A 25,885-nucleotide genomic window follows, 5' to 3' on the forward strand; every position below is an offset into this window, starting at 1 on the left:
TGGGATCTTCTGGATATGTCTGCCAGCTCTATATCACAAGTCACCTGGACAGACATAGTTTTCACATGATCTGTCCACTGCAAACAAAAGGGAGTTAGGGGTTAGTGCCTCCAACCACTAAAGTGAAAACGACTGAAAGTGTTAGATAGCTGAAAGAATGTTTGGAATTGCTAGTATAAATATTCAATAGGAATACTGAAAATGTTAAAGGGAGTTTTAATTATAAGGTCCTACATGGGCTGGAGAGGGGCTCGGTGGGTAAGAGTGACTGCTGAGAAAGAAGAGACTCTAAGAGGCATGTAAGAGTTGGGCATGCTCATGGTGCTTGTAACTTCAGCCTGAGGAGATGGAGACAGTCAGATCCTGGGAACTTTCTAACAAGCTATCCCAGCTAAAACAGTAGGCTTCAGGAACAGTGAGAGGCCCTATCCTAAAACACACAATAGAGAACAATAATGAAGACCCCCAATATCCTCCTGTGTGTGAATGGCCTAGGTACATGCATGTGCACAGAGAAAGAAAGAAATAAAAAGAAAGAAAAGGGGCTAGAGAGATGGCTCAGTGGTTAAGAGCACTGACTGCTCTTCCAGAGGTCCTGAGTTCAATTCCCAGCAACCACATGGTGGCTCACAACCATCTGTAATAGGATCTGATGCCCTCTTTTGGTGTGCATGAAGACAGCTACAGTGTAGTCATATACATAAAATAAATCTTAAAAACAAAAACCAAGCCATTATGTTATTTAAAAAGAAAGGAAGAAAGGAAGAAAGGAAGGAAGAAAGAAAAGCTCTATCTACTGTCATGTCTTTACTTATTTGAAGGTCATATCACAATGTATTAAATTATTATCAGCAAAAACCCACAAAAGAATACCCAGATCTTATGTTTATGTTGTCGTGTCCACTGAGACATTATGATAATACTTTTCTAAGATAATCACAGATGAGTCTTGAATTCCCTAGCTCATTGTTAGCAATCCTACAGATTAACTACAAGCCATATGATAATTAGTTCTAATAACAGTTAACATTTGTTTAGCACTTTGCCCTTTACAGAGCACAATTTAAATGTTATTGTATTTGTAACAGCTCAATAGTAATTAACCAAAGCTCAGGTCATTGATGGATAACAGGACCAGCATTAGGGCTGTCAGGACTACAATGGTAAACAGGTGACCACTAGGTGGCAGCAAAATGTTAGCAATAGGACCAGACACTCGCAGGTATTCCTCTCTCAGGGACTTAGCCAATAAATCCGGGAATCCTGGTGTATTTGCTCTGGGAGAATTCTGTCCCTTGAGGTAGCACACTCGTTGATCTGTTAACCACCTCATAGCAGTGCTTGTACTATCTCACTGGCAGATGGAGATTTGCACTTTATGTTATACACTGGGCATTCTGGCCTGGGCCAAGTCAGAAAAGAAGAAATAACTTTTTTTTAATTAGTGGGGAACAGTTAAATGTCAATAATAATGATGACAATAAAAATGATGCCATATTGCCAAGCATGAAATGCTTTCTTCCCACTGAACTGTGTTCTCCACACTCTAGTACACAAGACAAAGAAAAATGGTTTGAATTCGGATGTCCTAGGCCCATTTCTTAATTCTGCCACTGACGAAGCACAAGTGTCAGCTCAGAGACTAGCTTTCTTTATCCACACACTAATGAAGAGTCCTGCTTAGAGCTCCCTCGGTTGTGATTAGGACTAAAGTATGCAAGGTGCACACTTGAGAATGCAGTTACTGGACAGGTGCCAGAGGAACCCAGACTGAGAAAAAAATGCCATCCAGGGCCAACAACTCAGGTCTTTGACAGATGGAGTGAGGGAATCCTGTGCTCCACTAATAGTAGGAATGCTGAAGTTTCGACGGAAGGGGCCTGAGTGGAAGCTTGGACCTTAATAAACAAGCACCTCTCTTCCCAGTGAGAAGGTGTTTCACCTGACCCTGTTCTACATCCCTTTGTGGAATGGTTCCTGTTGAGGCCCATTCTTCAATACTGCTCTTTACGACAAAGACGAGAATCAAGAGAGGAGAAGAACAAGGAAATAAGAATCTTATCCATCATGAAAATAAACTTTAAGGTTAGTTACACTTAGACATGTGATGCCTTTAATGAACGCCTATACCATAGGGCTGGATGGAAGCAGTGTGTGAGCTGTTCTCTACTGTTCCAGGCTGTGGACCCCTTGCAGTGTTTGAACTGCAAGCTTTGCCTCATCTTTCTAACATCCCGAACTATGGCTATGGGGAGAATGGACAGGAAGAAAGGAAAGCCTGGAGTGGGATTCCTACTTGTTGGCTATTAAGACAATAGGAATGCAAATATTAGACTCAAAATCTCAATCGTATGATTTGAAAAATAACTGCATGTCCTTATACCTCTCATTAGTCATATTCCATATTCAGAAGACTCCAACCTCAAACTCCCTTCCCATATTCAGACTGTACTCTAAAGAAGTCACAGGATCCCTGAGGATCTCTTGAGGAACTGTCAGGTCTCTATTCAGTCTTATCCTGCATGCAAAGATCGCATCGGTGCCACCTATTACAGAGACCCACTGTATTTATGATAAAAATCCTCCATAAGCTTCCCTTGGAATGGCTATTTTATCTATTCTTTGTTAGATAGAAACTAGATGCTATCTAGGGATAACAGAGAAGGGTAAACTGTTAGTTCTAAACTGTTGTGTTTTCTAGAAACAACGGACCCCAGAGTATTCAAACCCCAGATTCCAAAACACAGAAGTCAAAAAAGGTGAAAGCTATTGTTGACAATATTCCACAAAATGTAACAAAACCATATTACTCATTCAGCTATACACGTCTCAGAGATTAAATTAGAGATTAGATGCATGACAGCACATTTAACAGTTTTTATATTATTATTCTTCTATGATTATTTTCATTCTGTTAGATTTCAATATTAGAATGAAACCATAAAATTTAAGGTATTTATTTCATTTAAAAAAAAAAAAAAAAAAACAACCTTTACAAAGCATCAGGACCAAATGGAGGTTGGTGGAAGACCCATGACTGTTCCAACAACTGTGAGCTCTGATGTAATAAATGGCTGCTTCCATTTGATACCTTAAACAATGGTTTTCCAGGAACATTCAAATCGTCAGAGGCTCTCTTTGCCCATTCCTGGTCAACTCATTTCAGCTAATCTTGAAACAAGGTTAAGTGAGGCATCCTGGTCAGCAGGTCCAAAGCAAGATGCAAGTCTTGGTAACGGGAGAATTAAGCTACAAAACAGCACACACTGCTCTACACTTAAGTGACCAGTCCACTGATAACAGGGTTTTAGACCAAAACAGCTTTGGTGCAAGATTCTTTACAGTTACTATTCAACACTCTCTACCACAAAGCTCAAGATCGGATCCTGCAAACACTTCACCACAGCCTCCAAGGCTTGCTGCCCCATCAGACAAACTCTAAACATCAGTTATGAAGGTAAGCAACATACTTGTACTCAAGACTGGGGTCAAAACAGCAGCTTTCCAGGGCATCCAAGGACTTCATCAGAAGAAGGTTCATCTGTTGGCCAGACATGTCACTAGATAAGGAGACAGGGACAATGAATTACTAATAATCACTCAACTGTTCCAAGTTCATGGCATATCTGGGAGGGTGAGGCTCAATGTTAGAGTGCTTGCCCAGTATGCATAAGACTCTGGATTTGATCCCCAGTACCACAAGACAAATAAAATGCATTCTGGCCCAGAGAGATGGCTTAACAGTTAAGGGTGCTTGTCTAACACATTCAGTGAGCCGAATGATCTGTGTTTGATCCCCAGAACCAACATAATGAATGGCGACAAATGATTCCTACAAATTATCCTCCAATCTCCACATTCGCACCATAGCAAGCATGCCACACACATGTTAACATATACACAGCTAGATACATGTTAATAAAAAAGTCAAAGTTCTTCAAATAAAGTCTTTTTCTGTCACTATCTACTGGAAATTACTGAAAAAAATTCCTTTATATGTAAAAAGAATGTAGTAACAATATTGGTGACTCACATAAGCTCGTTTTGTAGGCAGGGTAACTGAAAATTATTCAGTAATCAAGTTTGGAAGGATGTAATCAATTACAAACAATAAGTTCTAAAACTTCCTTTGAATCCTCTCTGTGTATTTAAATTTGAAATCACTGAAGAACATAATTTCAAATATTTCTAAGAATGTGAAAGTGATGCTTTTAAAGCAAATTGAATTAAAACTATTGATAAAGTTGTTATTCATTCCAAATATCATCTCTCCTGGGAGGGATGCAGCTTGTGACTCCATGTCTCAGATGTATGGGTTGCCAGCTAGCCTTATTCCTTTTATTATATAGTTTTTTAAGGGGGAAAGTTCCTTAGCCCTACATTTTTGTGCTTCTATATGACACTTGATTTTTATAACTGTCTTAGTGAGAATTAAGACTGGATAGCAAAAGAAACCTTAGACGGGAGCTCGCTGGCTCTTTCCTCAGGCAAAGCTGTGGGTCTCCTCCCTCACACTGTATTACCCAGGGTTCCTAGGGCTCAGCCCCTTCTCTTCATCCTCAGATCATATTGAATGAAATGCAGCTCAAGAATACTAAGCAGCTTCCAAACCAAGACTACAGCAGTACTGAGGCATGAGAGAAGCCTTGGAGGACAGACAGACAGACAGACAGAGATACACACATATATATGGGGTATAGGAGAGGCCTTTAATAAGTTCTTTTAGAACTATTCTTAGGAATAAAGTACAATTAAATATGCTCATATTGAGATCATGTTTACATCCTCTATAGGTTATAACAGTGGCAAGAAGCTTCCTGTAATGAACCTTCCTGAATAATCCTAGGTAGGAATTCAAATTCAGGAAAATCGTAAGCTAGATTAGCTGTGATGAGTCTCTTCTAGGAGGGAGAATGTACGCTGAGAACAATGCAGTGCTGACGTTTGTTCAACGGGTACTTCACACACCCATTTCAAGACAACAGCACTCTTGGTACTTAGTTTTATTTTATATTATTTGTATTACTTGTAAGTATTTTGCCTGCATGTTTGTTTCTGCATCATGTGTGTGCTTGGTGCCCAAGGAAGCCAGAAAAGGGCCTAGGAGATCCCCTAGAACTGGACTTACAAATGCCCATAAGCTGCTATGTGGGTGCTAGGAATCAAACTCCAGCCCTTCGGAAGAGCATCCAGTGATGTTAACCACTGAATTATCTCTCAACCCCTATGTTTGGTTATATTTTTAAGATTCATTTTATTTTAAGTTTTCTGTCTGTGCTTGGTGCCTGTGTAGGAGTGTGTGCACATGAGTGTGGATCCCCTCAGAAGCTAGAAGAGTGTATTAGAGCCCCTGGAGTAGCAGTTACAGTTACAGTGAGCCACCCAGCAAGGTACTAGGTGCCAAACTCAGGTTGTTTGGAAAAGCAACAAGAACTCGTAACCACTGAGGCATCTCTCCAGCCCCTAACCTTTATGTTAGGAAAAAAGAAAAACAACAAAGAGACAATTCTGAGAAACTACAACATCTGGTAATATTGTAATTACCAAGTAAAACATCTACTGGTAGAAAGAGCAAGTATTTCTGATTTCTCTGCAAAAAAAAAAAAAAAAAAAAAAAAAGGCAAGTAGGAACCAGGGATTTTTATGTTGGTGACTATACTATCAGAATACTAGGCAAAGTTAACATCTACAGGTACTCAGGGCCAGGCATGGTGGCACACAACTTTAATCCCAGCACTTAGGACTTTGAGGCCAGTCTGGTCTACACACTGAGTTCCAGGACAGCCAGGGCTACATAGAGAGACTTTGTCTTAAAAAATATTCAAACAAACAAATCTATCAGTAATCCCAGTGACTCATCCAAGGGTGAGCTTCCTGTGTCTTTGCCCAGGATTTCCTGCAGGTACAAATTCAAGTAAGGGAGACAGGGGTGGAAGGCAACCTAGGAATGAGGGCTAAGTGTGCATGTGTCAGTTTTCCAGGCAGCATGATTAAACTAAACCCCAAGCAAACCTGACAGTCATAAAGCCAGTGCAGCACCTTATCCCAAGTTAATGAAGAAGTGAGCCCAGCCAGGATAGGATGAAGCAAGTCCCCCACAGCTGAACTGCCAAGGGCTCAGTTTTAGATGTAAAAACATACTGCTTAGAAGCAAACTGAGGAAGAGCCTGAACACAGATGGTGAGGAGAGCGCCGTTTGTTGTACAGCAGCAAAGGGGAAAATCACTTTGAAGCCTTAAGCTTTTACAAAACACTTTATGTTCTATCAGACGCAGGAGGAATGGAGGCGTCGATTCCCATGCAAGGGGCATATTCTTTGTTCACATTTAGAGCTGGGCCTCTATGAATATTCTGGGCATGTCTCATTTTCATTTGCAGATATTATGCCAGTCTGACAGATGTTTCCAGAAACTAAAGATGTCCTCTTGAAATATACCATTCCCAAGAGCAATAGTAATCTCTCCCAAAACACAATAGTGTTTGTTCAAGGTAACTAAATTATAAACACAAACTTAAATCAAGCACTTTAGATGCTGTGTAACACCATCCACAACACAGTGTTTACTTTGGGGTCACTATATGCTACCAACTAGGAAGTATAAGGACATCTGACACCATAGCTGGATGTTTCTCCCTATATCATATTTCCAGGGTAGGAGGAAGCAGCTGAAGTTTAAGTCACTACCATCAATAATCATAGTAAACAAATATTCATGTCAAACTGCACTACAGGCAACCTGGATGCATCAAATTCTAAGGTTTAATAGAAAATACAGGGAAAAGACCAATTATTAACAAAGCTAAGATAGATTAATTGATGTGTAGGAAAACTTGCCCATTTAGTGGAATTTTCCACCTGGGTCTTTTATATCCCATTTGCGCCATTCACGGATAATGCTAGCAGCCGAAAATGAGCAGTCAAACCGAATAAAGCACCCAGCATAATATGCACAGAGTAGGACTCTTTAAAGAGTACTAAAATGTAGCCAGGTCAGAGAACAAAAGCAGCACTTTTAAAGCTGAGTATACGCTGCTCTCGGGTGACTCAGTGACTCCCAGCACCCCTCTGCTACATGGGTTGTTTCTTCCCAATTTATGGCAATGTCAATAAAGGAGCAACAATGAAGGGGAGGGGAGAAATTTCTCTTCACTTACAGTACTCTAAGACTGGTGTTCATGCCTATTAATTATACATTTGTACTTCTGTCTCAGCCTGAGATGGTTTTCAAGTAACCAGTCACTTGAATAATAACCCTTAAAGAATACTAATATCCATATAATACTTTAGGCAGCAAAATTCACCCATATATGAGAATAAACAATTCAACCATCTCAAAAAGTTTAGCAAGCACATACTGTTCAGATGCAATGCTTAGGTACTTGTGTGTGTGTGTGTGTGTGTGTGTGTGTGTGTGTGTGTGTGTATTATGTCACCTAAATCACAAAGAGGAAACATAGCAATACTTCAATCAACTGTACCTGAGTTTCTCTTCACACAAGCGAGAGAGAAACATCCCCAATGCAAGGCCCATGTGGATTTGCACGGCTTGAGATTCATCAGCACTTGGTTTCCCAGGTAACCTGGCAGTCAGCATGTTCAGGATTTCCTCAACCTTCTCTTTGCAAGAGATAATGACAACAGGCACTAGGAGAGACAAAGCCGTGGCGGCTGCAGAACGCGCAATAGCACTTGCCGTGTTCTCACCAGAATAGGACTTCTAGGGCAACCAAAGAAAGAAATCGGGTTAGCCTCTTGCTTAAACACATCTATCATGAGTGCTACAGTGATGCAAGCTTCTACACCTGCACAAAAAGGAGACTCTCAGTGTGTTTGCTGCACACCCAGCTTTCAGTCAATGCCCATTTACTACTGAGTAATGTCCTCTGAAATTTCAAAGATGGAATTCTAAGTGCCCATGTTTAGAGGCTGTGGATTCTCTCACTATATAAATTCAGTTTCAATGTTTTTTAAAAGTCTGCATGCATATAACAGGAAAGCCAAATGTAAAGCTGTCTGAATGTAGACATGCCATGTTACACTTGTCTGGAAAGCTAGGACTTGTCCAGAAAAGAAATGAAAAAGGGATGTGGACAAGAGACGTTTACTAGGGAGGAACAGGTGGAAGTCCAGCAAGGGTCTACTGGCACATCTCCCAAGTTTGGTTTTTTTTTTTTTTTTTTTTGTGGGAATACAACCCAATAGATGGATTATTTTCTACAGGGGGTTAATTCCTTTTAATTAAGAGGAAAGTTGAAATTCTAAAAGCTTCTGGTTACAAAGCAGTAACCAGCTATTCAAAAGGAAACTGGGGGCTCTACATGTGCCTTCTGATATGCAATTATGGGAAGAGAAATGAATAACAGCCCTAATAAAACGACAGGGCAGCTGAACACGAACAGCATCTGCAAGAGTCCCACATTGGAGCACTCTACCACACATGCTATACGTTTTGTAAATGTGTCTTAAGTAGAGAAGAAAGCCTCTTTATCACCCTCACTGTTATCCATTTTCATTTTCAGACATGCCATAAAAGTGGCCTTATCCCTGGCAGTCAAAGCACGGTACAATGCGTTTTAATTCTATGTGTATTTGCTCCCTAAGCTCTGGTACTTTAAAGATAAAAATCAAGCATCCAGGACATTATACTGAATGCTAATATAATGTTTTCAAATGACAATGTTTCTTAAAAGAACTCTGCTACATATGACACAGGAAATAAAGGAAGTGACCTTTGAAATATGTCCTTAAAATAAATAATAATATAAAAAAAAAAATGAAAAAGTAAGTGGCAATTCTGACCTGAACAATTCTGACCTGTTCTTGTCTTATCGGTTTACAAGAACTAAGCAGAATGCCTCGGATTCTCACATAGTATCTTGTTCTGGTGAATTTCTGACCCACATAGTTACTCTATAAGCTTCAAAACAATTTAAGAAGATTGTTTCTTTTCTGGAAAATTCCTTCTCTGAACAAAATCTAATTTCCAATTTAGCTTTGCATTACTTATTAAGCCTTTTTTTTTTTTTAATCCAAAACTGTACTTAAAATCTAGCATTGGAGCCTGGGCCCAAGATCAGTCCATCCCTCGTGCTCCTGAGGGCAGAATAAGAAGAAATGGAGTATTTACAGAGAAGAACCTGGGCAATGGACGTCGGACTAAAACCATAATATTCACAACAGCTCAGGATCTATGCTATGTTTTTCATTAAACAACTGCAATCCACAGCAACTTGGCTGACTGGCCTGTGGTCTCTCTAATTCCCTAAGCAATGGATACTGATAGGACAAGACCAAAATAATGATACACAATTGTAGGAGTACAGTAATTCCATAACCACAAAGGGAACATTAGACAGCAACAAGATGCACACCTCACACTGCTTCAGTCGTTAGAATACCATCAGGAAACAGAGAAAGATGTGGGTGGCAGTAACTTTTCAGGTGACCAGCAATATTACTTGGTATTTACAAAGAATTTTACTGTTTTGAAAATACAACACCTTTACATAATTAATTTCACCTTCACAGTCTTTGGTAAGCCAGAAAGGCACGGCAAAGGAACTTCACTTTTATTTCATAAACAAGGAAAACAAGAATGATCCTGGTGAACTGTCAAGTCAACAGTCACAAAACTAGGGGTGGTATGAGGCATTCATTACAGAGGATGCTGTTATTTTTTTCATTTTATACATAATGACAAAAAAAAAAAGACCAAATATCTTCCAAGAGCCATTAATCCTACAAATACAGCCCTTGACCTTGACTATACATCAGAAAAACTTCTAGAACTTCCGTAATACTAGTACATGGTGCACATCGTAAACCAACTCAGTCAAACAAAAAGCCTACACATCAGTCTCTACACACACACACACACACACACACACACACACACACACACAACTTCTAACCTATAGTCAGAAGCAGAAATTACTATACCATGTCATATTTTTTATGTGAGCAATGGATATCAGGATAGTCAACCCTTGTGATTCTGGTCATTTATATTTCTTGCACTTACATGATAAAAGCAGGTGAAGAGTTGTCCTCTGGGGTGGTAATGGCTATCCACAATGACCAGGAGAGTATTAAGCACCATGGAAACCCATTCTTTCACTGGTAGGAAATTAGGTTGAACCTGTAGATGAGGAACAATGTGAAATGATAGTAGAAAAAAATATAACAAATCTAAACTTTATTTTGGTATCTAAACTTTATTTTACAGCCTTTTTTGTTGTTAAATAATGAAATGCTATCCTCACAAAGTAAACTTTATCTGCTTGGAGTACATGAAGTGAATAGAGTTGACAAAGGTATGTCCGTACCTGTTCCCTAACAAGAATAAAATTACATTTTATTCAGTGATTATCAGAAGTGGGAAGACAGGAGTTATAGCAAAATATACTCAGCTTTCCTCTGCCCAGTGAATTGTGATGAAAATCACATATACAAGAGAAGTGAAAAAAATAAATTGAAAATTTCCAAACTTTATGACTTACTATTTCACAAAGTGGTCAATTAGCCTGCAATAGTTTGAGCAATGTCTCTAGCATTTCTGTGCACTATTACATATAACCATCCATCAGTTATCATGACCATTCACCTAACTAACAAATTATTTAAAAACTCCATTCACCAAAAAAAAAAAGAAAGAAAGAAAGAAAGAAAGAAAGAAAGAAAGAAAGAAAGAAAGAAAGAAAAAAAAAAAAAAAGCCTTGGTTATAAAAGTCACCCATGGCCATCGGGTCAGAAACATTAATCTTAAGATCTTTTGTTATTGGTCACACTTGTTCAACTTTAATCAAATAATGAGATCTGGACTTTGTATTGATAAAAGGCCTAAGGCAAGGTCAATAAAGATAAAAGCAAAGTCCCATTCTTAGCCTGTATGGCTTCTCAGTCTAATAAAACTGGAAGTAGGGGATAAAGCACGTGAGAATCTAGAACTTCAACTTTGAGCTACACCTCCAGTTATTATGGGGCAAACTAACTTCACAGCTGCAATTCACCATAATTATCCCCCAAGAAAAGGGATCCTGCCGGGCAGTGATGGCGCACGCCTTTAATCCCAGCACTTGGGAGACAGAGGCAGGTGGATTTCTGAGTTCGAGGCCAGCCTGGTCTACAGAGTGAGTTCCAGGACAGCCAGGGCTACACAGAGAAACCCTGTCTCGAAAAACAAACAAACTAACAAACAAACAAACAAACAAACAAACAAAAAACCAACAAAGAAAAAGGGATCCTATAAAGTTCATGAACTTTTGGGGTTATAGATTGAGTTAGTATGTAGTGTTAAATAAAGTATCCCATGGCTCTTAAATGAAACATTTCTTTATCTTTGTCATTATTAAAACAAAATTCTGGGTTCAATGTCAAATATTTGAATGTTAAGTAATTATACTTTTATCATTCATGTCCTAATCCCAGTCCTCATTCCCTTCTCTCCATGAACATCGGTAGCTCTTGTCTCACAGTACTGATTCTCTTGCTCACTGGTGACAGTGTCACTGGATATGAAATCCAGGTTATTTGTTTCCAACAACTCAGGCAAGACTCAGATTAACGGTGAAAGTATATAGATTTACTGAGAAGCAGAATTAGAGCAGCCTAAGCAAAGAGCTGACTACTGGAGAGCCTACAGTTCATTGAGGAGGTGTTGGGTTTAAGCAGAGGGAGGAGCTGCTTCCAGGGGCAGGAAGAAAGTAGATCCTAACCCCATTAATATAACTTTGGAAGACCTGCACTTAGCCCACAGAAGGAGTTTGATCCTGATTTAGGGATCACTTCAAGGATAGATCCCACTCATTGGCCTTGGCCAGGAGTGGTTTGAATAGGCCATGCTTATCTTTCCTTCTACAAGGATATGTCCCACCAAAATTATCCACAGGAGAGAAGACACTGGGTGGTACCTTACAGGTAAACACATTTTTCCCCCAAGGGTTGGCTCACAGGGCTGTTCCCAAATTACCTACTTCAATAACACCCTTTAGATAATTTTCTCTTCTCCATTATTTGTGGATTAATTAAATGCTCAGATGAAGCTGTGTCCATAGCCTACTCACGGGGTGGGAACAGGATCCCGTGGATCTAAACTGTAAATGGTGGATACAAGCAAGACAAAAAAATGACCCAAGTGGGGATGCTCTGCTAAGATATTTCAAGAGCACTCTTTAAGATGTTCCCTTTTTCCTGGCCGAACCTAGCCTTTAAACTTTGTCTTCAATTCCAAGGGTTTCCAAAGTCCATGCATTTTCAGTTCTTCTTTTTAAAATGAATGGGAAGAACATTTCTTTCCATCAGGAAAGCACCATGAAAGTAGAGTACAGAACCAGGTATAAGAATAACAGCTATAAAATGAAACAGGACAGTGAGTTGGAGGCACCCTGGGCCATATAAGGAGATCCTACATGTGTGCACACATGAGCGCATTCATTTAATTTTCGCGGTACTATTATCTGCGAAGTACTGTCATTCCATATTATAGATGAGAAAACAGGTTCTAAAAGTGGAAATCACTACACATAGGCTGTGTAGCTAATAAGTCAAAGTAATGAAATTTAAATATAAGACTCTGTTATTCAAAAGCCTATATTTTGTTTTGTTTCTTTAACTACTCAGGCCACATCAGACCCAGTCTGGCTAATGATAGCTAACAGACAATAGAACTTAAAACAAGAACAATCCACATCTTTTTATTTTGACAGATATGAATTATCTGAAAAAGTACATTGGAAATGAATATTGGCCAGCCTGTCAGATGTTTAATTAAGAAATAAATGCCTTGCAAAAATGAATAGGCACTTTATCATTGACATCTACAATTAAAATGCAAAGTGCAATTTTTTTCAATGTGTAAACACAGCTTATTTATCATTGTTTGACAGTATTGTTCACTTTCTGTAAGCCTGGTTAACCTTCTAAGATTGTTTACTAGTGATATAATCACAAAAAGACAGCCCTTGTTTCATAAAATTGTCACCTTCAAAGGGAACTGGCCACTTAACTACAGTGAGGAAAGCATAGCAGCAAGTCAGGAAGAGAGGAGGGCTCACAGGAAGGGCTCACCAAGTAGCAGAACTTGATGATGCACTCACAGATTTTAACCTTGCAAACCTACATACAGGCCACTTAAATAATGACTAAAGAAATGTAACCAAAGCCCACGTGCCCCAAATCCTCCCAACTCACCTCTACGACTCCATCAGAATCTGAGGAAAGGCTGGCTTCATGCTTGGACACCACGACGGCAAGGCTGCTCAAGGCCAACAGTGCATTGCCTTTGACCACCGGACTCTCTCTATGTTAAAAGAAAAGATTCCAGAAAAGACTGAGAAGACCAAGAGAGAGGCATTATCATGGAAGAGCACACAAGGTAGAAAAGTACCTCTGCTCCAGCACAAATCTAGTTCAAACAAGAAGGAAGATGTGGGTATGGAGGGCTAAAAAAAGGATGGCTCAGTGGTTAGAGTACTTGTTCTTTCATAGAACCTGGGTTTAATTCCCAGGACTCACATGGTAGCTACGGTGTTCTGAATGGAAATGGCCCCCATAGATTCACAGGGACTGGCAATATTGAAGAAGTGGCCTTGTTGAAGAAAGTATTATCAGGGGGTTCCCACACAAGCAGGGAGTGGGGGCTTTGAGGTTTAGAAGCTCAAGACAGGCCCAGTGTCACTCTCTCTGCCTGCTACCTTCCTATCTGGATGTAGAACTCACAGCCTCCTCTCCAACTCCACATCTGCCTGCAAGCTAACATGCTTGCTGCTCTAAGGATAATGGACTAAAGCTCTAAACCTCTAAGTCAGGCTCAATGAAATGTTTTCCTTTATAAGAACTGCCATGGTCATGGTGTCTCTTCACAGCAACAGAAACCATAAATAAGACAGTGGCCCATCCCACTTCCAGGAATCTGACACTCTTCTAAACCCCATGGGCACCAGGCATACATGTGACACATATACATATGCAGACAAAATACTTGTACATACAAAATAAAAACAATTAGCCAGGTAGGTGTGATAGTGCACAACTTTAATCCTAGCACTCAGGAGGCAGATGCAGGCAGATCTCTGTGAATTCAAGGTAATCATGGTCTACATGATGAGTTCCAAAACAGGCAGGGACACTTGGTGATCCCTGTCCTGAAATTAAGTAAAATAAAATAAAATGAGATAAGGCTTCTTAAAAGTGCAGGTCTGTTTATCCCTAGAGGCCAGTAACTTGTGTGCTGACACTAGGGCTGATTTTAGCTCTCCTCACCATGGTCATTATGACCTTCTGCAAATTAGAGAGACAGGCTTCTTTTTCTAAGCATCCTTCCTACACATCTTACTCCATCCTCTGACAGAGCATCTCTCAAGGTATAGTCTTCTATATCATTTTTTGCCAATTTAGAAATATTGATTTATCCCTAAAATAGGATGGAACACGGAGCAGAGTATAACAACCTCTTCTGAAACTGGTGTGTAGAACCAGTTCCCCATAAACCAGGTCACAACTGTCTTTTACTCCCATGTAACATATGACTCCTATTCTCTTATCTCACTGTTTCAAAGCCAGAAGCCTTAGAGCTACTTTGTAATATGACTTGTTAACTCCATATAAGATAGGAGGGGGAAAAGAACTGGTTTTAGACCACTTGAGTTAAAAGTTGTCCTGTAACATAATTCAAATGATAATTTTTAATATTAACAATAAAAACTCATTTATTTTTTTACTTCATAATTTGGCATTATAACATTACCTAATTTTTCATACTTACTTAGCATGTAAAAGTGTACACTTCGTATTATTCACATTCCCAGGCTGATCTTAAAAAAGAAAGCTCTGAATGAGGCAATGATAAGTTGCTGTCTGCAGAACTTCCCCATCTGAAGATGCTACTCTGGGATGCTTGTAATTACATCCCAATAATGTCCCACAGAAATCCCCAAAGCCCTGCAATGAGACCTGAGCTGGAGTTTGCTGTATCATTTGCTGTATACTGGACAGTGTTAGAACAGGCCCAGAGGATGAGAAAGACCTTCACACTAGCTCTTCATGTAGACCCAGTACATGCGTGCCCAGTACCAGTCTGTCCACCACTGAACAGGGGCTAAAAGGTTCCTGTGAGCACATGCTCTTGTAGGTTTGATAGGGTATAGGATGTGCCATTATCAAGTCTTTTCATTTCCTAGTCATCTGACCCTTTCTGTGTTCCCCCCGCCCACCTTGAATAGGTCAGCTCAGTGAAGCCCGGTCCAGCTCTTGCTCTCTCTTCACTCCCAGTGGCGTCTGCTCTCAGTAAGGACTGGGATTAACAAAGTTGGAAGGACTCCTTGAGATCTGAAGGAATGGCTCATAATAAACTACCAAGAAGCAAGCTAGGATTTGGGCAATAACACTCATTTAACAAAAGCACAACTAAATCGGTGGCTTTTAATACAGATTAAATAACAATGTTCAAATTTTTTCAGGTTTTCTACCATTCTGAGTTTTCAGATTAAGGTCATGCTAGTATTCCCAAATTTGAAAAATGCCAAAATTTGAAATATTTTTTTATCCCAAGCATTTTGGATAAGTAGTAATCAGTGGGGCTATATCATTTTTATTTTAATTATCAATGTCCTGAGGCCTTTCTTGCTTAAAAATGTCTATTAATCTCTAAGGATAGATTGAGGAAGAGGAAAAGGAGGGAGAGAAGGAAAAAAGATGGAGGAGAAGCAGGAAGGAGTTGTTTAAAATTCTCAGTAATCTGAAGAATAAATCTTTAGTCTTCTTACCATACAGTTCTCATTAAACAAGCATCTTATTCAAGATGACATAAAAAATATCTTTATAGCATGCAAATTACATAGGAGAAATTAGCCTATTTCTTTTTAAAGATTTATTTCGATTTTTAAATTTATGCCTGTGTATGCATGTATGTCCATGGGCATGTATGATATGGGCATGTATGATATGTATGTGCTGATACCATCAGAAACCAGAAGAGGGCATTGATCTCTTGGAACTGAGTTGCAGGAGTGAGCTGGTGACATGGATGGGTACTCAGAGTCCCACCTAGGTCCTTTCCAATAGTCACACGTGCTGCTAACCACTGAGCTACCTCTCAGGATCCTGCCTCAGCTGTAAAACAGTGCTCCAAATCATTTTATTTCACCCATCTTGACACTCCTGAAAATGTACTGTGGGGGAAAAGATAAAAAATATATTTAAGGCCACTGGCAATTAGCTCTTTGGATGTAGTTTAAATTTTATCTGGACATTAATTTCCAGATAGAACACAATTGCTCCAGTCTACACAAAGCATCCATGGTTCAAGTTCCACATTTGGCCAAGGCACCAGGACCAGCTTGCTTATCTCAAACCTGCTCCATGCCCAGAGCAGTAGCTTGTGGTTGACAGTACACACTGCATACTTAGCAAGACATATTCAAGAAGAAACTGGCTGGTGAAACATCTACAACCAGAGCAGCACAAACTCACCGCCTTGTTACTCAAATAACCATCCCCTACCAGTCAAACAGCTGTGACTAATTTGCATAATAACATGTCAGCATCAGTGCAGTCTTTATCTAAGCAACACCACTGACATTTTAATTAAATTGTCCTTTGGAACAAACTGATGTCATTAACCTAATTAAAAAGCCCAAGGAAGGATGAGCTTCAGTGATGCTTTCTGAGGGACAAAGTATCACATTACATATCAGCAAAGTGACCCAATCATTTGGGGATTTTTGTCTTCGGGTTCAAATCCATTTAATTAATAACAATGAAAACAAATTGCCATCAGTCACCCGGCTTATCTGTGCCCTGCTTCTTCCTTAGTCATAACCCTGACTCTCAAAAATAAGAGCAAGTCAGTAGCTCTGTGACTGCAGTATAACTTCCTGCATTTAACTTGTGACTGGACAAAACATGCCCTGGCCTCAGGCAGCCATGGCAGCCATGGTCCAAGTACCAGAAGGTAAGCTCTCAAAATGCAGGAGTGAGATCTCTGCCTCAGTGAAGGGAGCCACTGGAAAGAAGCAAGAGAATAAGTGGTCACCATCTCCCCGCTCTACCACAGTCACTCAGCCTCTGGAGCTGACATAGATCTTGTTCACGTCCTGCTACAGTTCACACTTTTCAGTATGTGATTAAAAATAAAAAGGTAGCAATCCTGTGAGAACATGAATTATTTTACTGCACACCCCTGAGAATGTAAACACATTGACCTTGGGTACTGGTCTAAACATGATGCTTTGCAAATCTATAGAGAAAAGGCATGTGGCAATAAGCTTTAAGAAGAGAAAGTATAAAGGTGACTTCAGAAGCAAAATTACAGTTTGCCTGCACATAAGCTTGCTGGTTTCTTAATCATCCAAGCTTTTTGCTCCAAATGTCCTATTTTTACTGGGCATAAGAACATCGCACAAAAACAAACTATGAAAGGAAAATTTCCAAGATGGCCCACCCTCGCCTGTGAAGCAGAGTACATGCGGTCCTATGGTATCCTTTCTGCACTGGAGTCTCTGTTTTGTCAAAATATATTCCCTCATGCCCATCCCAGCAGTGGAGACAGGAAGATCACCAGTTCTCTTCCTTTACTCAGTGGGGGAGAGGTAATAATAAGCATGGGTTCACATCAACAGTCATGTGGCCGTTTGTTTCTGTTGTCCCTAACGCCAAATCTTTTTAGCTACACATGTCCCAAGATATGACCAAGATACACAATATTGCACTTAAATACTTCTGTAGGGTATGGGTTTTAGTACTTATAAGATCCCAGGGCAAGATGTGCCTATGTCACTTGGAGACTAAGAAAGCAAGCCACACCATGCAGCAGCAGAAGGTGACGGTAGAGAGGAGATATCAAAGCAACCAATTGCATCTCTGCTGCCAGGAACAATTAGTCAGCTTGTTAGCAGAAGAGCCTGAAGAGATTGCTCCAGCAAGTAAGTTCATTAGGGTGTAATTTCTTTAGTGAGCTTTGGCTTAAGGTAAATAAAAAGCCTGAAGGAAGTAATACTCAAGTAATTTTTGTTAAAAACCACCACAAGGTTATGACTGGCATTGCCATTTACTGAATCTTTGTATTAGTGTTGTATATAAAAATTTCATTTTTTAAAAGTTTGTCATAGAGCTGAGGAGGTTTATCCAAGGTCAGATTAATTGCTAATTAGAAACCAATTTTTAGATACACTGGAGCCCATGGCAACCAGGAAATTTAAGAGGCAGCCCTACTTTGCCTGCTGCATTGCAATTGAGATTTACTAATCTATTTGTAGGTCCATTGTAACTCAGATTCTCAAGAACTCATTTTTCCTCCTTGAACTAAATTATAATCCTTTAAGTTTAAGCCAAACCACATGGCATTTTATTAAGGGTTCAGGTTGAGTATTTTGATAAAAAGCTAAGTATTAGTATCCGTCTCTCTGTGTTTGCACAAAAAGGCATGTGGTGAGAATTAATATAGTTAACAGGGGTAACAATGGTTTTCTATAAAAATAACCAAGAAAATACTTTATAGTTCTTAACATTCTGAAATGCTGTAGATGGAGAAAGTGTGTGTACCTGTCAGAAAGTGAAAGGTTTATGAATATATTGGGTAGGAGAATAAACGACTTACTTCGCAGCTGTCTTGGTGATCTCATCTGTCAGCATGTCTCTGACCCTGCAATAAAGATGGAAAATAGACGTGAGTTTATGTGATAGCACGGACTACACCTACGGTCTTATTCATCAGTTTCTAAGAACTTCCAGAAGGCCAGTCAGATGGATCAGCAGATAAAGGTACCCTATGGCCTATGTTTGATCCCTGGGAACCACATGATGCAGGAAAAGGATCACGTTCCTACAAGCTTCTCCTGACTTCTCCTTGCACATTGTGGCATATGCATGGTCATATGCCCTGACACACAAATAAATAACAAATGCAAGAAAGTTAATTTTAAAAGTTCCAGTTAATGCCTCCAGGTCTTAAAAGTACACATGCAGAGCTGGGTTGGGGAGAGGACATTGGTAATGGCTTTATGTCAGAATCAGCTTTGTCTTTCATTTTGTAAGCTCTCTTAGACGAGATAGGGAAGGAGGAAATGTAACCCAGAAGGACAGACAGGTGATGATGTGTCAATGTCATCCCAGTGGAGTGGTGGGTGCACAGGCATCCTTTGTTTGACTCCTCTATGGACTAGATGTTACCTTCCTCTAAGCCTATGTTGAATACACCCAAATTGACACTAATTGGAGGTAGATTCTTCACAGACAGGCTCTATGCCCACATGAGGAAGTTTCCCCATGCCTTCCCCTTTCTCTGTTTCCACAATGTGAGGATACACAGGGTGTGAGGACTTGCCAGTCATTCTGGTTCCCAAACTCCAGAGCTGAGAAAAAGCTTCTGTTGTTGAAGCCACTCAGCCCACAGTATTTCTGTTATGGCACCCCAAGTGATACTGTTCTCCCCTTTTACAGGAGAGTTCACCAAAATACCAATTTATTGTACACAAATTGTATACAGAAATCATTGTATGCATATATAAAATATAACTTCAAATTTTGGTTGTACAATTATACCAAAGCCAAAAGAAGATAACACCCAAGGGCTGGAAGATAGATATGATCACTATAAATATTTAGATTATAACATCTTTTCCAACAAAGAAATTCTAAAGTACATTAGATAGCACTGTGTCAGATTTACATTTTTTAAATTCCTTAAAAATTTATTGGAGAGAAGGGTAGAATGTGTGTGTGTATGAATATGTACGTGTGTATGTGTGCCACATGTGTATGGGTGCCCACAGAGGCCAGAATAGATCACTGGATCCCACTGAAGTAGAATTTCAATTGTTTGTAAGCTGGGAAGCAAACTTGGGTCCTCTGTAAGTGCAGAAAGTACTCCGAACCACTGAACCATTTCGAGGCTCAGTCCCTCAAGGTTTTTTATTTGTATAAAATTTTATATTCATAAATATTTGCATGTGACATATAATAAATTCTTAGCGAGTCAGCATTTCTGAGAATAAGTCATCATTAAGAGCCAACTTTTTCACATTCTTGCAAATTTCTTTTATAGACTACAAGCATATTTTTAAAAGTACTGCAATGACAGCTTTATCTATAGATTGTCCACACTTACTGTGATCTTTTATTGTCCAGAATGTAATAGTAACAAATGGGGGGGGGGGGCGTCTATTAACAGGATGCACAGTCACAACAGAGCCCAGCAGCTTGCTTCTCTGCTGTTATGTTTTTCCTTCTTGTATCATTGCCCTTAGCAAGTGAAGACGTTGTAATATCTATGCTTTTAGGAGAAGAAAAGGTCTCCAGCTGCTACTTACACCACTATTCCTCTTATGCAGCAGAACTTTAGAGTAGAATTCACTAATTCCAGTTTATCTCCTTCCACTTTAAGTCCATCACTAGTCTGGCTCTGAACCCACAATTTCACCCAAACAGCTCCCTTCATGGTCACAGAAGACTTTCAAGAGTCTAGCCTGAACACTCAGTTCTCAGTCTCCATCTTTAGTATTTGACACAATGCTGGTCCCCTTCTTGGTCACAATCTGTTCTTGTCTCTAGAGAAGCAACACTATCTTGGTTCTCTCTGATTGAGGATTGCTAGTTTTCTGCCTAATTCAGTTCTCTCTGCATCCCCCACTCGTTTAAATGCTGAAGCAGTTCAGGGTTCAATCCTCTGAAATTCTCTTTCTTTACAGATTTTCTCCACCATATGGTTTTAGCTGTTGCCAATACAACAATGGTTCCAAAATTGATCACAATGGTTCCAAAACTGCTCCTTATATCTCCTTAGTATTCTACACTCACACCTACCTGGTATATTTAGTTTCAGATCTCATTGGGTATCTCACATCCCTCAGATGCAGAATCTTATAGCTAGCTGTCTTGGTGGCCATTTTTCCTAACTTAGTCAGTGGAACCTTCATTTATTCAATCAGTGTTTTATCCCTGACGTCCATCTTCCATTTAAACCAATAATTCAAACCTATGAAATTATAAATCTATAAACTTGCCTTTAAAACAGATTCAAAATCTATTTAGTTCATTCTTCCCTTGCTATTACTTTAGCCAAAGACTCTACCATTGTTTGCCTGAATTGTTGCAGTAGAGTCCACAAGTATGCCTTCATCTTCATAAGACTTAGAGTTCTCCTTCCAAACCAGGAAGTAGATGCCCATATTCAAATCCACCAATGTTACCCCCTCACCGAGACCTTGTGATCTCAGGGACTCTGTGTTACACCTTAATCTCTTCCTTGTTCCCTCCATGCCATCCTGGCTTCACTTTCTTTAAACTCCTTTAAACTCACTGTCTGTTATAGGGATTTTCCTTAGCAGCTAGACTGGCTCACTCTATCACTTCAAGTCTCATCTCAAGACCACATTATTAAACAGGCTCTCCAGAGCTTTCTATGGGGGAAAGTAACCCTCAGCTCTTCCCACTCACCACTGCCCATTCACTCTCTACTTTTGCCCTAATCAAAATCTATCCTATTCCTTTTGATTGTTTGCTTATTTCCTATGTTTCAATTCAATGGTTTATAAGACTTAGGAGAACAAAAAAAATGCTGATCTTCTATGCTCAGAAGAATGACTGAGACAGAGCAGACAATAAATACATTTGAAATAATACAGAAATGTCTTTTTTTTTTTTTTTTTTTTTGGATTGGGACTATGTTCTAATAAAGTTGCAGAAGAGTTCATTTCAAAATGGCCTATCAGTTGCTTATCAGGTGTATAGAAAGGTCCCCAGGTCTATACTATGCTAAAGAAATATCCAGGACCATTTCTCCCTGATACATCTCTTCAGCTTGTGAGTTTTATTAGAGGCTTTATGTCCATAGGTCTATATCCTTGAGAATTTAGTAAATATACCATTACTGTCAAATTATCACTTCCAGGAGACACATTAAACTAGATCTCAAAACAGTAATAGGGGAGACTGGAGAGATGGTTCAGTGGCTAAGAGCATTAGCTGCTCTTCCAGAAGACCTAGATTCAGTTCCCAGCACCCATATGACAGCTCACAGCCATCTGTAACTCCATTTCTAGGTGATCTGATGTTATCTTCTGGTCTCTGTGGACACTGCATGCACATGATATACAGACACACAGGCAAAACACACATACACATTTTACAAAGGAAGTGAAACCAAAATGCTTAATTTCTAATAATACGTCCACTGATTTTTCTTATCAAAAGCCTATGACATAACACAATAGAATTAAATACCTAAAGATTTTGTTTTCTACAACCAAGTACCTTTAACTTTTAATAAAGAAATGTGTTGATATAGACAAAGCTATTGAGTTTTTTTGGCACTTTATTTGCCACATCAATTAATATGACAAACCAGTCTTCTCAAACTACATAACAATTTGTATTGCTTTAAATGTGTTAGTACTTCTACATTTCTAGGTAATATAGTAGAAGCACCCTGGGGAGCATCTGCTGAGGAAACTAAAGCCCTGAGGTAGAAAGACTGTTCCAGTCATGAAGATGACTTAGTTAAAGGAGAAGAGGAACGATTCTAGACTACATCTGATGTGGAATGACAATGAATTGGGTAGGATAATAGAATTTTTGCTCAAAGGGACTAAAACAATCCCTTATAGGGAAAAACTTGGAGGGGAACCAGACCATTCCCACAGTGCATTAGGAAAAAAATGTACAGACATATTTGAAGTGTTTATAAAAAGATAAAGAGATAAAGAGAGTATGTTCCATGTAGAGGCATCTCTTCCTGTGAGGGACCAGTCACACACCGGTATAGTATAAAATAGAGTTTATTGAAGCATGGGGAGGGAAGCCAGGAGGGAAGTAGAGGCACACACAGAGAGAGAGAGAGAGACAGAGAGAGAGAGAGAGAGAGAGAGAGAGAGGTAGAGAAGCAGAGAAGCAGAGGAGTACAGGCCAGCCATGACCACGTGGAAAGAGAGGAAGAGGGGGGTAGGGGACAGAGAGGCAAGAGGGTAAGAGTAAGAGATTAAGAGGGTAAGAGTAAGCCGGGCGGTGGTGGCGCACGCCTTTAATCCCAGCACTTGGGAGGCAGAGGCAGGCAGATTTCTGAGTTCGAGGCCAGCCTGGTCTACAGAGTGAGTTCCAGGATAGCCAGGGCTACACAGAGAAACCCTGTCTCGAAAAACCAAAAAAAAAAAAAAAAAAAAAAAAAGAGGGTAAGAGTAGGAGAGTAAGAGATTAAGAGAGAGGAGGGGGCAAGCAGCCCCTTTTATAGTGGACCAGGCCTACCTGGCAGTTGCCAGGTAACTGTGGGGAGGAGCATACCTGGTTGTTACCAGGTAACCGTGGAGGTGGAGTTTAGACAGAATACTAACAATATTCAATTAGGCCTCTGTGTCTGTGAGTTCCATATCTATAGATTTAACCAACATAGATGAACATATTTGGGCAAAATTGCATCTGGCCTCAACATGACTCTTATCACATTTCCTAAATAATACAGCACAAGGATATTCACAGAATTTATACTGTGTAAGTTGCCAAAGTAATCTAGAGGTAATTTATATGTAGAAGGATGTGCATAAGTTACAAGGAAATACTATACTGTGTATATGAGACACAAGCTTCAGCAGCTTTTACACTCTACAGAGGATACTGGTACCAGTTCTTCATAGACACTAGGAAATGAGAATGCCTACACACACACACACACACACACACACACACACACACACACACACACACATTTCTGAAAACAGTGTTCCTTATCATATCTAGGGAGTCGGTGAAAATAAACCTATGCAATCTCTCAAGTTCCCTCCGACTCACACCAGGTGATGGAACCGGCACGGAGCAGTTAAGGCGTTCACTGCTGCCTTCACTGCCCATGTTCCAGGACAACAGTGTGCTACAGAAACGCCATCCTCTTACCAGAGCCAGGCCGTGCTTCGTTTGTACTGCACCTCCTCAGGGCCTTCCTTGCCATGTTGCAACTGCAGCTCCAGCTCTGCGATCCTTCCCTGCAAACCGTATAAGAAGAGTCAGCATGGAGACTTGCAGGATGAAAAGTCCGGTGGCCACTGGCCACTGCCCTGGTGGCTCAGTAGGCCTTGAAAGAGCTTGAGTGAGGGGAGTACTCACAGCCTTGCTCAGAGAACGTTTGCGTTCACGAGAGGCAAGTCATAAAGAGGCTGTGAGCTTGACAAACTCAGTCCACTCAGTGCTGACTTCCAGAATGCCATGCAAGGCAGAGGTGATGCTCTCAGGCCCCTCTTTAAAGCTCCCTACGTGGAAATGGTCAGCGACTGACAACTTTCTTTATACAGAGACTGAGGCCTGAGTACCACTGTCACAACAGAAGAGCAGAAAATGAATGACATGAGAATAGAATGCTTCAGACGTAGGTACTATGTAAAGAAGAAAGGATTATGTAATCACCATTATGTAATTACCAGAAGTACCTGGTGGTTACATTTCTACTTCTTATAGGAATAGAGTTCTCAGCCATGGAATAAAAATAGAATTAATATTCTTTCTTTAAGGCCAACACTTTCAAATACTAAACTTCATAGTTTTTACTATATTACTATAATTAGGTTTTCTCCCTTTACTCCATTATCAATGATATTATTTAATGTAATTAAAATAACAGTTTACTGATGGATTCTAACTTGGACATGACCTCAGATTTTCTAAAGATTAAAGAGTCATACTTAACTATTTTTACAAGGTTTCAAGGCTGGAGAGATGGTTCAAAGTTTAAAAGCACTAGTGTGCTACGCTCCTCCAGAAAGTACTATAGGATGTAAATCTCTCAGGCTGTCTCCTAAGTGTAGCCAAGAAGACAGTTCCTTGAACTGGTCAACTTTAATGCTCCCAAACCTGTTCAGCACCAGATGGAGGTAGGCATAGCTATTGTAACAGAAGACACCTCCAGGACATGCATTCGTGTATAGACAAGCATCTCAATGTTGCTCCAATTAATTTATGATACTTTTTAAAGATTCAAATGCATGAATTCAATCAAGAAACTCATCAGCTGAAGCACACAAGCATTTGTCAAGTAAAAATGGCAAATTTATAGCACACTGCTGAATTTTCAAGTCCTTGCTTAAGAGAACCTTTCAGTTTCCCATTTTTCATCAATTCTCAATATAACTGAATGTAAAATCCAAAGAAAAGAGATCTTAAGTGACAGTAAATAAACATACACATCACTACACCAGCTGAGGAGAATACTAGGCCTACATTACTAAAAATAAAAGAGTTTTCATAAAGCCATTTCCCTTTTCTAGACCAGGGTAGGACAGATGGCTCAGCCAGCAAAGGCACTTGCCTCCAATCCTGGACCCACACAGTGGAAGGAGAAAACTGTTCCAATAAGCTGTTTTCTTATTTCCACATATGTACTATGGCATGCCCCCTCACACCCACAGACAGACACACAGACAGACAGACACATACACACACACACACACACAAACACTAAATTAATAATGTAATAAGTAAATAAAATGTTAGACCAACTTGTGGTATTTGTTATTAAAGTTTATGATGGTATGAGGCAATGGAATCAGAAGATTCCAAATTAAATTCTATTTCTCTCATTTACCAACTGTTGGCTTTGAACTATTTGCTTTTCTACCCTGATTGTCTACCTATAATATCATTATACATGGGCTTAATAATGGACACTTCCCTGTGTACCTGTAAAGATTAATTGACATAGTATATATTAAGTGTCAGCTACATACAAGTATTCAATAAATACTAGCAGTTATGGGGAAAATAGAGACTTTTGTAATGTCTGAATTATATTAAAACCTTCTTCAACTTAGCCCTTCTTCCTCTAAAGTAACATAAATTCTCAGCTGACTACAGGAATTATTCATTTCCTTCTCCAGGTGTTTGCAGAATTTTGTTTCTTCCTTCATTAACAAG

At 39.7% G+C, this 25,885-nt stretch overlaps 1 protein-coding gene across 5 annotated transcripts in view; it reads right to left on the reverse strand.

Annotated features, from left to right (window-relative positions):
- The window catches only part of Focad (focadhesin), a 295,918-nt gene that overhangs the window by 43,025 nt on the left and 227,008 nt on the right, over nt 1-25,885 (reverse strand). For all 5 annotated transcript variants that reach the window (XM_034503044.2, XM_076934681.1, XM_076934682.1 and 2 more), the window contains 6 exons: nt 23,876-23,964; nt 18,594-18,638; nt 13,190-13,298; nt 10,023-10,139; nt 7,480-7,718; nt 3,471-3,560 (listed from right to left, as the gene is read on the reverse strand). In XM_034503044.2, coding sequence (XP_034358935.1) covers nt 3,471-3,560; nt 7,480-7,718; nt 10,023-10,139; nt 13,190-13,298; nt 18,594-18,638; nt 23,876-23,964 — 689 coding nt within the window. The remainder of the gene's footprint in view (nt 1-3,470; nt 3,561-7,479; nt 7,719-10,022; nt 10,140-13,189; nt 13,299-18,593; nt 18,639-23,875; nt 23,965-25,885) is intronic.

The sequence above is a fragment of the Arvicanthis niloticus genome, chromosome 5 (genome assembly GCF_011762505.2).
Source record: "Arvicanthis niloticus isolate mArvNil1 chromosome 5, mArvNil1.pat.X, whole genome shotgun sequence".
Lineage (NCBI taxonomy): Eukaryota > Metazoa > Chordata > Mammalia > Rodentia > Muridae > Arvicanthis > Arvicanthis niloticus.